This window comes from Myotis lucifugus, unplaced genomic scaffold (genome assembly GCF_000147115.1).
Source record: "Myotis lucifugus unplaced genomic scaffold, Myoluc2.0 scaffold_50, whole genome shotgun sequence".
Lineage (NCBI taxonomy): Eukaryota > Metazoa > Chordata > Mammalia > Chiroptera > Vespertilionidae > Myotis > Myotis lucifugus.
The window spans coordinates 5,385,800-5,399,896 of record NW_005871098.1 but is presented as its reverse complement, the minus strand read 5'-3'; the positions used below and the strand labels follow the sequence as shown (position 1 = coordinate 5,399,896).

The 14,097-nt window shown below is 38.5% G+C and overlaps 1 protein-coding gene across 3 annotated transcripts in view; it reads left to right on the top strand.

Annotated features, from left to right (window-relative positions):
- Positions 1-14,097, top strand: part of LOC102423473 (ceruloplasmin) — a 50,814-nt gene that overhangs the window by 23,772 nt on the left and 12,945 nt on the right. For all 3 annotated transcript variants that reach the window (XM_014455792.2, XM_006088658.3, XM_014455791.2), the window contains 4 exons: positions 98-237; positions 1,898-2,026; positions 4,474-4,580; positions 6,169-6,370. In XM_014455792.2, coding sequence (XP_014311278.1) covers positions 98-237; positions 1,898-2,026; positions 4,474-4,580; positions 6,169-6,370 — 578 coding nt within the window. The remainder of the gene's footprint in view (positions 1-97; positions 238-1,897; positions 2,027-4,473; positions 4,581-6,168; positions 6,371-14,097) is intronic.

Here is a 14,097-nt window from a genome sequence, read left to right as displayed (position 1 = left end):
ATTTCAATAAGAAGTTCTTCCATATGAGAATGTATCTAATTTAATTGTTAAATTAACTAATTTTGTGGGTTTTGTTTTTATTTTCATTTTCTTAAAGTGAAACAAACATATATTTGGATAAAATTGGGACATTTCTTGGGTCCAAATATAAGAAAGTCGTATACCGTCGATACGATGATATCACATTCACAAAGCAAACAAAAAGAAATGAAGATGAAAAGCATCTGGATATTCTAGGTATAGATATACAGTAAGATTGATTTGGGGTGTTTGCTTCTTGTTTTCAGCCACTAGAGATTGTTGCACACATTGGGAATACTGTCAACTTCCATCTTGTCAAAGAAAAATGCCTATAATGCTAACTCTAATTTGTTTTACTGGAAAAAAGAGTGGCTCAAGTATTGTTTAAAGGAAAGTAAAGAGACTGCAGAAAATTAATATGGTCAGTTTCACATTACTTGGCTTCTTGCACTCAGAATTCAAGAATTATGGATCTGGGAGGGACCTTAGATGTAGCATGTAGAGATAATTGCATTGAAATTAAAATGAAGCCCAGAAATTTGTCTATAGTGAGCAGGGGGACTTCTTTGCTTAAATTTGCTTTTAATTTAAACACTTTGGTGTTCCGACTCAATTTCATCTCTGTCCAAGAGTGAGGAAAATTATAGCCCTTTCTTCCAACCTTGACAGATCAGCTAGGAAACCTACACCACTGAGCACTCACATGTAACATTTTCATAAGTCACATGTCATTGTTTAGGCTTCACGTGGCATTTCCATAGGTCATATGATGACTTCATATGTAAAATGGCTTTTCCATATGTTGCCTAGTATTTCCAGAAGTCACATGGTATTTCCATATGCCCAATCTTGTTTGGTGCCTGCTATCTATGTATCTATCAAAGGGCATTTTTGGCATGGGATCCTGAGAAGATGGATTTACATGCTGATGAAGGGAATGGTTATTGTTCTGGACTTTTGAGCTTGCCCCTTTTTGAGGGAGGGAGACAGGGAGGTCTGTGCTATCTAGTACCCTCTGCTGGTAGGTGGTTCCCTATCTTTAGTAACAGCTGGATGTTTGTTTTCTCTAGGATTCTGGCCAAATGCAACAAGATAAATAACACAATATGACTCTCTATATCCCATTATCATTTATACAACAAAAAAGAAAACACTTTATATAAAAGGAAAAACAAGCACAGCATTTGGGAAGGTAGAATTACACGGGCGTCAAAGAGGTGTTGACTTTAGCTTTAGTCAGTGTTCACCAGGTCTCTTCAGGGCTCTGATTTTAGTAATTATAGCACAAGTTTGAAGAGAGTTCTTACTGTTTAGTTCATCTCAAAATCATCTCTGTTTCAGAATTTTTAGAGCCACCAATTCAATCTGCTTTCAAATAGAAAGAAGATTTATAGCAAATGTTATACCTTCAGTTCTTGGCCTGGGATGAAAGAGAGAAAGAGTAAAATTAAGGGGTCTTTGGTCTATCAGAGAGAATATTACCCTGGGTCATAAAAAGGCCTTGTAGCTCCTTCCAATTTTCCACTAGGGTGAAGGGGGAAAAGAATTAAAGGCTTAAATGATGATGTTGGGTCAAGAAAGAAAGTAAAGTGCTCCATTTCTAAATTGTGTGTTTTGTATGCATTACCTGATGCTCATCAAAGTAGGTTTTCTAGAGATGAAGCTTATAAAAATTCTAGATGACTAAAATTTTCCAGGCAAAAATCATGTTTTATAAATCAGCAATGATCCACTTGATAAATGTGTTTGTGTTTTATTTGGCACATGTTAAGGAAAAGGATAAGAATAAGTTACTCTGTAAATACTTGAGGACAGATGACTCATAATTCAAAATAAGTAAAGATTATTTACACATTTTTCTTCTTATATTTCCTAGGTCCTTTAATATTTGCCACTCCTGGTGAAAAAGTCCGGATTATCTTTAAAAATAAAGCCTCAAGGCAATATTCTATTTATGCTCATGGAGTAAAAACACAGGATTTCACTGTTGTTCCAACACAGCCAGGTAACTGCTTTGGGAGGGAAAAAAAAAGCTTTTATACAGGTCTATGGGGCTAATGTTCCTTCTTAAATACGGGTGTAGTTCCAGATGAGAAAGATCACTGGACTAGTAAGAAGGGCCTGAAGAACTTGGAATTCCTTTTGCAAATTGAGTTTGCTTCCAGGAGGAAGCACCATAAGCAAAACTTTCCAGTGTATACAATTTCTTTCTCCTCTAGAGCTACCTCCCTCCCACCTCTCCACCTATCCAGCTGCCAAGTATTATTATATTCAATCTCTCCAACTCAAGTAGGAGTTGAGTACAAGATGTAGTATGTGAGGAAGGGGCAGGGATAGAGTTGAGCTGCTAAGAGGAAGTGATGAACCTCTTGTATTAATATTTCTAAGGCATCACCACTTTAGAGCATGCCATTCACTTTCTCAACTTAGAAGAAAATGAAAAGGTTTTACCATATGCTTAGGAAGCTGACTCTGAAATGAAGATTTGTGTGCAGGTAGTGCTCTTGGGATCAATGACAGTGGAGAGAAAGAGAAGGAAGCAGAATTGATCAGGGGGGAGAGGTTGAACAGAGACGCAGTCTTAATAGAAGTCACAGCCAACCATGCAAGAAGTTCTGAAGAGAGGGTGGCCCCAGCTGTCCTGAGTTGGGGTGAGAGAGCTGGCCTTGTATGTCCCTGTGTCACCAAACCGGTTCCATGCCAGGGCCTGGCCCTGCACCAGCATGGCCTGGGACATTTCCAGTGTGAGGCAACCTCCAGGCTCCTGAGGAAAGATTTTAAGAATGATTTAGAGTGAGAATGAAAGTAAGTTTTATTCAGGTAGAGACAAAGAGAGGGGCCAGGACACAGGCACCGTTGTGAAAGAAGCAAGAGTCTGAGTGAACCGGGGAAACTCGCAAGTGAGTTGTGCAGTGGGTAAGTCAGTTCTTGGGATTTTATGTGTTTCCAAGGGTAGGTTATTTCTGAACTTTGTGGTGCTAAATTCTGACTCTGTCTTCTTGCTGTGGGGGGATGTCTTGTTCCTAATATGGTCCTTTCCGGAAGTGTCATGGCCATTCACCCCCTTGGCCCCCTTCTACTTGTGGTGAGTTTCCATTACAATGATGGTGTAATGAGCTTTGGATCAGTATCTGGTCATTTTTTTCTTGGAATGATCTGGTTTTAGCCAGTCCTGTTGTTGTTGACTTCTGTGACCACCACAGGGGTTTCCTGCCATGAGCTAGTTCTCTTTGGTCATAAAAGGAGGTGAGAAGACCTAGTGGTTTATTGGCCTGTGATCTTGGCTCGTACTTTCTCACTCCACTCATCAGAATTTTCCCCAAACTTCTTTCTATTCTGCCTCCCCTGCAGCAGTCATTGGATGCAGGTTTTGGCAAGAAGGGTTTACAGCCAATGGAGCCAGTCCTTTGTTGTTAAAGAGGGATCGAAGAGGGGTATCCAGGATGTCCCCCATAGTTCCCCACAAAAACAAGAAATTCTAGAAATTAAGGGTATCGAGGAAAGAGCCACTTGACGGTGGTTGAAATATTTTCTTTTGATTTTAAAAACAGTCTTATATTACAATGTGAATTGCCTATCAAGGGTGTTTGCAAGTCAGCACTATGTACTGATTAATCAGGAAAGGATCACATTCCCTGTATTCCACAGACACTTCTGAGTATTTGCTGTGCCCCAGGCCAAATGTGGTGTGCTGGAAGGGCAGGGTAAAAAGTAAGTAGGTAGTTAAAGACTTGGAAGTAGGGAGACTGGGGATAAGGTTGGTTAGTGGAGGATGAAAACTATGTCACAGGTGCTTAGGAAAATTAATTTAATACTCTGGAAGTGGGAGGTGGAGGATTATACAGCAAGGGGTAAGAGTGGGGCATCAAAAGAACTTTCCTGCAAGAGTCAATAGGGATCATTCTGCAGGGATCATTCAAATAGTTCTGGGTGGAAAGGATGTCTACGTAATCCACAAATTGGAAAGTTCGGAGCTGGGATTCAAAACAAGTCTGTCATATTCTAACGCCTGAGTTATCATCACAACAATAAATGTTTGTTGAATGAATGAATTAGATATTTAATAACTGACATTTTTCAATGGCAGAATCACTGTAAGTTTTTGTTCCAATAACCCTGACTACATAATAACCAATATCATAATGACATTGAACTTGCCCAATGGCCCAGGTAATGCAACATCAAGGGCTTCTTTTGCATCATCTAATCTGATTTCTAAATTCCTGTCTTATGTGCATGTGGAAACAGAAACTCAGAAATACAAACACATTGTCTAAAATCACAAAGCTAGGAGCAGTAGATCCAGAGTGGGGGAAAAACAAAACAAAACAAAACGAGGACTCTGTTGCCAATTATTTGCATAGCTATAGCATCTTCTCATTATCTGGTTCTCCATACAGAAGTATGGTCTAAAAGATTCTATATTAATACATTGTATTTGCCTATTTTTAGGAAGAATCCGAACATACATTTGGCAGATTCCTGAAAGAACTGGTCCTACCTCAAAGGACTTTGAATGCATACCTTGGTTTTACTATTCCACTGTGAACCTGGTTAAGGTAAAGTTTAAATCAAATCTCAGTTTTTATTCTATCTCCTCCTAGAAATTATAATGGAAGGAAGAATGAGTTTATTTTTTTTATTTTTAAAAATCTTAGTTCTATGTAAAGTTTATATTAAGTAACCTAAATATTGTTCAGCTTTTAATCCTACACAGGCTTGCATCTTTCAAGAATAAATTATTGCATTATGATTACCTATATTTAGGACATTTTTCAAAATGTCACTATAACATCTTCTTTGTTTCATTGAGTCAGATCTGAGTAACTGAGAACTCTGTACAGAGTTACTCAGTACAGAGTCTGAAAATTCTATAATTAATAGAAATAAATATATACATACTAGAGGCCCAGTGCACGAAATTCGTGCAGGGGGGGGGTGCCCCTCAGCCCAGCCTACACTGTCTCCAATCTGGGACCCCTGGGGGATGTCCGACTGCCAGTTTAGGCCTGATCCCTAAACTGTCAGTCGGACATCCCTCTCACAATCCAGGACTGCTGGCTCCCAACCGCTCACCTGCCTGCCTGCCTGATTGCCCCAACCGCTTCTGCCTGCCAGCCTGATCACCCCTAACCACTCCTCTCCAGCCTGATTGATGCCTAACTGCTCCCCTGCCAGCCTGATTGCCCCCTAAATGCCGTCCCTTGCCGGCCTGATGACCCCCAACTGCCCTCCCCTGCAGGCCTTGTCCCCCCCAACTGCCCTCCCCTGTAGGCCTGGTTGCCCCCAACTGTCCTCCCCTGCAGGCCTTGTCCCCCACAACTGCCCTCCCCTGCAGGCCTTGTCCCCCCCAACTGCCCTCCCCTGTAGGCCTGGTCGCCCCCAACTGCCCTCCCCTGCTGACCTGATCGCCCACAACTGCCCTCCCCTGCCAGCCATCATATGGTGGCCATCTTTGACCATATGAGGGCAGCCATCTTTGTGCAAGGGTGTGATGGTCAATTTGCATATTACCACTTTATTATATAGGATTACATATTTTTTAAAACCCTCAACTCTGGAGTTTTAGTTTATTTGCATTTTTTTAAAAAAAGAGTTTTCTCTTTGAACTTTTAGTTATTTGGACCACTTTGTAGCTGGAACAAAAATCTACTCAGACATTCAACCCCAAAACAAAATTAATATAAACAAACTAAGGCTCTTGGCTGGAGGTGCTGTGGGAACAGAGGCATCACAGGAGAAAGGATCTAAGACCTTTAGAATCTCTGCCAACCAACTCCAATGCCAGGGAATTCTAATTAAAACCAAAGTTCTGTTCTTTACATTTTCAAAAATAGAACTAAATCCATTGAGGAATGTGTCTAAAGTCCCTTCCAGGAGTTTGTTGTTCTCTTTAAACTTCAACTCCAATGAATGAGATGACAATTTTTCTTTAATCAAAGATTTAGCATGTTTTGTTCCTTACTCTCAGACTTAGAATCCTAATAATTAAAAACTCAGGATCTGTAAAACAAACAAACAAACAAACAAACAAAAAACCCTCAGGATCTGATCTCACTAAAACCAAAACTTGATTCCATTCTTTTTATTGATTGGGGGAAATTTTTAGTTGTGGGCCTGGTTAATAATCTTGCTTTGTTTCTTCAGGATCTTAACAGCGGGCTGGTAGGCCCTTTGATAGTATGTCGCAAAAACACCAAAGCCAACATAGTTCACCGTGTTCTCCACTTCATGATTTTTAATGAGAATGAATCCTGGTACTTGGAAGAAAATATCAACACCTATTCTCTAGAACCGAACCAAGTAGACCGGAATGATGATGTTTTTAACTTGAGCAACCAAATGCATGGTAATGTCCACTAACTGACACCCCAACTGTAGCCTACAGGGTGTTTTCCACAAAACAAACAGATGAGGTTCAAATTTCTCAAGCTCAGCACAGTTTAGAAAACATAGATACATACAGTTGGGTATATATCACATGACAAACTTTTCCCATAAATGGCCAGATAGTAAAGAATTTGGGCTGGAGGTGGCTGCAGGGACAGAGGCAACATTCCATCTCTGCCATAAGCTATCTTCCTCTCTGTTCTTGTAGCACAAAAGCCCCCATAGACAAGAGGCAAACAAATAGAAGTGGCTGTGAGCCAACACAACTTTATTTATAAACACTGAAATTTATAGTTCATATAATTTTCACATGTCAGGAAATATTTGCCTTTTTAAATATTTTTTAACTATTTAAATATTTAAAAACCACTATTTGCTCATAGGCCATAGAAGAATGCAATGAATGGGCTGGATCTGGTCTCTGAGCTTTACACCACTATCTTAGTAATGTGGCAAATTCTTAAGCCATGCAGGCAAGGGAAAACCAGGAATATCAGCTGCCACTTCTGGAGGGCCTTTCTAAACACTTTTCCAAACATTTCACCTGGGTAAACATAGGTACAGTTGGGGTTTGAGGCAAACCGGAGAGCACCTGGCCCCACGCACTCCTCCCCACCACCATCACCAAATGACCTTCATAGGCAGAGCTTTTAAAATCCCCATGCTTGTCAATCAAAATTCTCTTATAGGTTGATTGTAAAAAGGCTCATTCTGTTTATGACTTTCCCCATCTAGAATCACAGCAATAAGACAATTATTCAACTAGAAAACACATAAACAATCTCAATCACAATCTTACTTAACCTAATCTTTAGGAAGCTCAAGAAGATGACTAGGTAAGGGAACCTTAACTAAGGCAAACCCAAATATGATCGTTTCCAATGTCTTAGTTTTTCCCCCACAAGAAATATATGTAAACTTAAAATTAATTTAAGGACTACATCCATTCTAATTATCATCTTACTAGGCCCTAATGAGATACACAGACCCAGCTGGGCCATCTTCTATCCAGCTGTTCACAGTGTGGGGGCTGCAGATTGTGCATTGCTACAATTCAAGGCTGACTTGGGAGAATGTTGCAACTGAAACAGAAACACAGGGCTGTCTTTTACATTCCTTATTTGAAGGTCAAAAAAGGTTTCATGAAGGGAGAAGACATTGAGTATTTAAGGATGCATAAGAATCTGTCTAGTAGAAAATGAGAGGAATGTGAGCTAAGTCACAAAACACCTAGAAAGAAAAAGCCAACAGAATTGTGGAAGACCTTGAATACTTTGTTAAGAATGTAGACTTGATCTAAACCAGGGCTTCTCAAGCTTGCTTTTATTGACATTTTGGGCCGGTTAACTTTTTGTTGTGTGAGGCTGACCTGTGCATTGTAGGACGTTTAGCAGCATCCCTGGCCTCCATCTTATAGATGCCAGTAGCGCCTTCCCCCAAGTTGTGATGGGGAAGGCGCTAAAAATGTCTCTAAGGCTAAGCATTGCCAAAGGTCTCCTGGAAGACAAAGTTCTGTTGAGAACCATTGTGCTAAAGGCACCAGGGGCACTGAGCTAGGGAACAATAGGAATAAATGCATATTTCAGGAGCAGCTCTGGCAATTATCTAACCACTTGTGCTGCAAGTGTGGTCCATGGATCAGCAGCAGCAATGTCACTTGAAAGTTTGTGAGAAATGCAGAACTTTAGGCTTCACAGACCTAGTACATCATAATCCGCAGTTTAAAAATGTTTATTGAATTTATTGGAGTGACATTGATTAATAGAATTATATAGGTTTCAGGTGTACAATCCTACAATGCATCATCTGTATATTTTATTGTGTTCACCACCCCAAGTCAACCTCCTTTCATCACCATTCATCCCCCCTTTACTCTTTTCTACCACCCCCACCCCCTTTCTGGCAATCGTCATGCTATTTTCTGTGTTTTGTTTTGCTTTGTTTGTTTGTTGTTCTGCTAGATCTTCATTTTAACAAGATTCCCAGAGCAGATGCACATTAAAGTTTGAGAAGCACTGGCCTAAAGCAAACTCCTTGTTTTTTCTATTACATCTCTCCACCAGCTAAAAGTGTTAGAACCCTGCCTACATTAATATATGTTTATAGATTATATTTTTCTAACACTGTATTAATGCATTTTATACATTTCAAAAAATGAACACAAAATAGAAAGTTGAAAGAGAACATTTTAATATTTTCTTCCTATTACCCTTTGAAAACCATACGTACATAGAGGATTAGAGAGGGAGAGAGACGAAGAGCTGGGACCTCAGGCAGATGGCATTTCAGTGATACCAGTGACAGATCATGGAAGTCTGACTTAGGGCAGTTAAATGAGAACACACACTCCTAATATTCTAAGAACCTCTTGTGATAATTTTAAATATACTTTAAGTACATAGACATGTTAAACTATCCATCAATTTAAGTATCTTTAGTTATGAAATATTCTAATCCAACCCAATTGTGTTAAAGCAGCGGTCTTCAACCTGTGGGTCACGACCCCTTTGGGGGTTGAATGACCCTTTCACAGGGGTGGCCTAAATACATCCTGCATATCAGATATTTACATTACGATTCATAACAGTAGCAAAATTACAGTTATGAAGTAGCAACGAAAATAATTTTATGGTTGGGAGTCACCACAACATGAGGAACTGTATTAAAGGGTCGCGGCATTAGGAAGGTTGAGAACCACTGTGTTAAAGTCAAGTCAATTCCTCATTTGCTCAAGCAAAAAAAAAAACCTCATTAGTATTAGACACAGCCATGAATGGATGTTTAGTCATGTTTAACTGAATCCTTAGGCTTGTTTCAAAATCCTCATGACCTCTGAAAACATCCATGATACTTTCTTTCTTTTTTAAAAGTTTATTGGGGTGACATTCATTAACAAAACCATACAGGTTTCAAGTGTAAAACTCAACAAAACATCATCTGCATACTGTATCATGAGCCCATGGCCCAAAGTAAAGTATCTCTCTGTCCCCATTTATCCCTTCTTTGTCCCCTTACACCTCCCCCCAACCCTTTTCCCTCTGGCTATCACCATACTGTTGTCTCTGTCTATGTGTTTTATATAGGTAAATTTTTTTTAGTTAATCCCTGCATCTTTTTTGAACCTATTCCCCCAACCCTCCTCCCCTCTGTCAGTCTGTTCTATGTATCTATGTTTCTTTTTCCATTTTGTTTGTTAAATTATTTTATTCATTAGATTCCATATATAAGTGAGATATATGATATTTGTCTTTCTCTGACTGGCTTATTTCACTTAGCATAATATTCTCCAGGTCCGTCCATGCTGTCTCAAAAGGTGAGATTTCCTTCTGTTTTATGGCTGAGTAGTATTCTATTGTGTAAATATATCACAGCTTTTTTATCCACTCATCTTTCAATGGGCACTTGGGCTATTTCCAAGTCTTAGCTATTATAAATAATGCTGCAATAAATATAGGGGTATATATATTCTTTCAAGTTAGTGTTTCAAGTTTCTTCAGATATATTCCCAGAAGTGGAATCATTGGGTCAAAAGACAGTTCCATTTTTAATATTTGAGGAAATTCCATACTGTTTTCCACAGTGGTTGCACCAATCTGCATTCCCATCAACAGTGCACAAGGGTTCCCTTTTCTCTAGATCTTTGCTAGCATTTATTGTTTTTTTATTTATTAATGATGGCCATTCTGAAAGGTGTGAGGTGGTATCTCATTGTGGTTTTAACTTGCATTTCTCTGAACAGTGATATTGAACATCTTTTCACATGGCTATTGTCCATCCGTATGTTCTCTTTGGAGAATTGCTTATTCAGATCCTTTGCTCACTTTTAATTGGATTATTTATTTTCTTGATGTTGAGTTGTATGAGTACTTTATCTGTTTTGGATATTAACCCCTTTTCAGATGTATCATTGACAAACATGTTCTCCCATTCAATAGGTTGCCTTTTTCATTTTGTTGATGGTTTCTTTTGCTGTGCAAAAGATTTTTAGTTTGATGTAGTCTCATTTGTTTATTTTTTCCTTTGTTTCCCTTCCCCAAGGAGATATATCAGGAAAAGTATTGCTTGAGAGATGTCTGAAATTTTACTGCCTATGGTGTCTTCCAGGATTTTTATGATTTCACATCTTACATTTAAGTCTTTTATCCATTTTGAGTTTATTCATGTGTATGGTGTAAGTTGGTGATCTAGTTTCATTTTTGGCGTGTATCTGTTCAATTTTCCCAATGCCATTTATTTTTTTAAATATGTTCTGACTGCCCTAGCTAGTTTGGCTCAGTGGCTAGAGCATGGGCCTGTGGACTAAAGGGTCCTGGGTTTGATTTCGGTCAAGGGCACATGCTCGGGTTGCGGGCTCAAATCCCAGTAGGGGGCAGGTGATCAATGATTCGCTCTCATCATTGATGTTTCTATCTCTCTCCCTTCCTCTCTGAAAGCAATAAAAATATATTTCAAAAATAAATAAATAAAATAAAAACAAATATGTTCTTATTGATTTCAGAGAAAGGAAAGGAGAGGGAGAAAGAGGTAAAAACATCAATGATGAGAGAGAATCATCAATTGGCTACCTCCTTCATGCTCCTTACTGGAGATCAAGCTGAAACCTGGGCATATACCCTGACCAGGAATCATGGGTCAATGCTCAACCACTGAACCACACTGGCTAGCAAGGCCCAACACCATTTGTTGAAGACATTGTCTTTCCCCCATTGTATGTTCTTGCCTCCTTTTTCAAATACTAATTGACCATAAAGGTGTAGATATATTACTGGGCTCTCTATTCTGTTCCGTTGATCTGCCTGTTCTTATGCCAGTACCATTCTGTTTTTTGTACTATGGCCTTGGAATATAGTTTGATATCAGGTAGTGTGATACCTCCAACTTTATTCTTCTTTCTCAAGATTGCTGGAGCTATTCAGGGTCTTTTGTGGTTCCATATAAATTTTTGGAATATTTGTTCTAGCTCTGTGAGATATGCAATTGGTATTTTAATAGGAATTGCAATGAATCTATAGGTGGCTTTGGGTAGTATGGACATTTTAATGATGCTCATTCTTCCTATCTATGAATATGATATATGCTTCCGCTTATTTGTATAATCCTCAATTTCTTTATTTAGTAGCCTATAAATTTCCAAGTGCAGTCTTTTGCCTCCTTGGTTAAATTTATTCCTAGGTGCCTTGTTTTTATTATTGCAATAGTAAATGGGATTTTCTTAATTTCACTTTCTGATAGTTCATTATTGGTACATAAAAATGCCATCAATTTCTGAATATTAATTTTGTATCTGGATACTTTATCAAATTTATTTATCAGTTCTAATAGTTTGTTGCTGGAGTCTTTAGTGTTTCTATATACAGTATCATGTCATCTGCTAAAAATGACAGTTTTATTTTCTCCTTTCCAATTTGGATGCTTTTTATTTTTCTTCTTGACTGATTGCTGTGCTAGGACTTCCAGAACTATGCTGAATAAGAGTGGTAAAAGCAGACATCCCTGTCTTGTTCCTCTTCTTAGGGAAAACACTTTTAGTTTTTGCCCATTGAGTATGGTGTTGGCTGTGGGTTTGTCATATATGGCCTTTTATCAATAAATGGATGCTGGATTGTATCAAATGCTTTTTCTGCATATACTGATATAATCATGTGATTTTCACCCTTCATTTTGTTTATATGTTATATCTCATTTATTGATTTGTGGATAGTGTACCAGCCTTGCATCCCCAGAATAAATCCAACGTGGTCATGGTGTATGATCTTTTTAATATATTGCTGGATCTGGTTTATTAATCTTTTGTTGAGGATTTTAGCATCATAGATATTGGCCAATAAATTTCTTTTTTGTAGTGTCTTTATCTGGTTTTGGAATTAGGGTAATGCTGACCTCATAAAATGAGATTGGAAGTTCTTCCTACTCTTGAATTTTTAGAAATAGTTTGAGAAGGATAGGTGTTAGTTCTTTAAATGTTTGGTAAAATTTGCCTATGAAGCCATCTGGTCCAGGACTTCTGTTTGCTGGGTGTTTTTTTAAATTACTACTTCAATGTCATTAGTTGTAATTGGTCTATTCTGATTTTCTGATTCCTCCTGAATCAGTTTTGGAAGATGGTATGTTTCTATAAATGTATACACTACTAGAGGCCCCATGCACGACATTCATGCACTGGGGTGGGGAGTCACTCAGCCCAGCTTGCGCCCTTTCGCAGTCAGGGAGCCTTTTTGCAGGCAGCAGGCCTAAGCCATCAGTTGGACATCCTTAGCACTGCTGCAGAGGCAGGCCACTGAGCTCGCCAGCCATCAGCCCGGCTTGTGGCTGAGAGGCGCTCCCCCTGTGGGAGCACACTGACCACCAGGGAGCAGCTCCTGTGTTGAGCGTCTGCCCCCTGGTGGTCAGTTCGCATCATAGTGACCTGTGGTTCCACCATTCGGTAGATTTGCATATTACCCTTATATAGGATGCCCAGATTGTCCAATTTGTTGGCATATAGTTGTTCCTAATATTTTCTTACAACCTTTTGTATTTCTGTGATGTCAGTTGTTAATCCTTCTCTCTCATTTCTGATTTTATTTATTTGGATCCTCTCTCTTTTTTTGTTGATAAGTCTGGTTAAAGGTTCATCGATCTTGTTTATCTTTTCAAAGAGCCAGCTTTTGATTTTTTTGTATCATTTTTTTAGTCTCTATGTCATTTATTTATGCTCTAACCTTATTTATTTCCTTCTACTTACTCTGGGCTTTGTTTGTTCTTTTTATAATTCTTTTAGGTGTTGGATTGCATTGTTTACTTGATATTTTTCTTGCTTTTTGAGGTAGGCTTATAATGCTCTGAATTTTCCTCTCAGGACTGCTTTTGCTGTGTCCCATAGATTTGGGGTTGTTTTGTGTTCAACTTTGTTTGTCTCCAGGTAACTTTTTATTTCTTCCTTTATCTCATTGTTAACACATTAATTGTTTAATAACATGTTATTTAGCCTCCGTGTGTTTGAGTGTTTTTGAGTTTTTTGCTATAATTGATTTCTAGTTTCTTACCATTGTGGTCAGAGAAGATGCTTGATAGGCTTTCAATCTTGTTGACTTTATTAAGGCTTATCTTATATCCTAGCATGTGGTACTAGTATATCTTAAAGAATGTTCCATGTGCACTTGAAAAGAATGTATATTCTGCTGCTTTGGGATAAAATATTTGCTAAATATCAATTCAATCCATCCAATCCAGTGTGTTATTTAAGGTCACTATTGCCTTATTTTTTGTCTGGAAGATCTCTCCATTGATGCCAATGAGGTATTGAAATTCCCAACTTTGACTGTATTGTTAATCTCTCCCTTAATGTCCACCAAGATTTCTTTATATATTTAGGTGCAGCTATGTTGGGTGCATATATGTTTACAAGGTTTATATCCTCCTGTTGGGTTGATCCTATTAGTTTTCTGTAATGTCCTTCTGTGCCTCTTGTTATGGCCTTTGTTTTGAAGTCGATTTTGTCTGACATAAGTATTGCTACCCCAGCTTTATTTGTTTGTTTGTTTCCACTTGCATGAATTTTTTTTCTATCCCTTCACTTTCAGTCTGTATCTTTTGTTCTGAGGTGGGTCTCTTATACACAGCATATAGTAGTATATGGGTTATGGGGTTTTTATCCATTCAGCTACCATAGATCTTTTGGTTGAAGCATTAATCCATTCACATTTA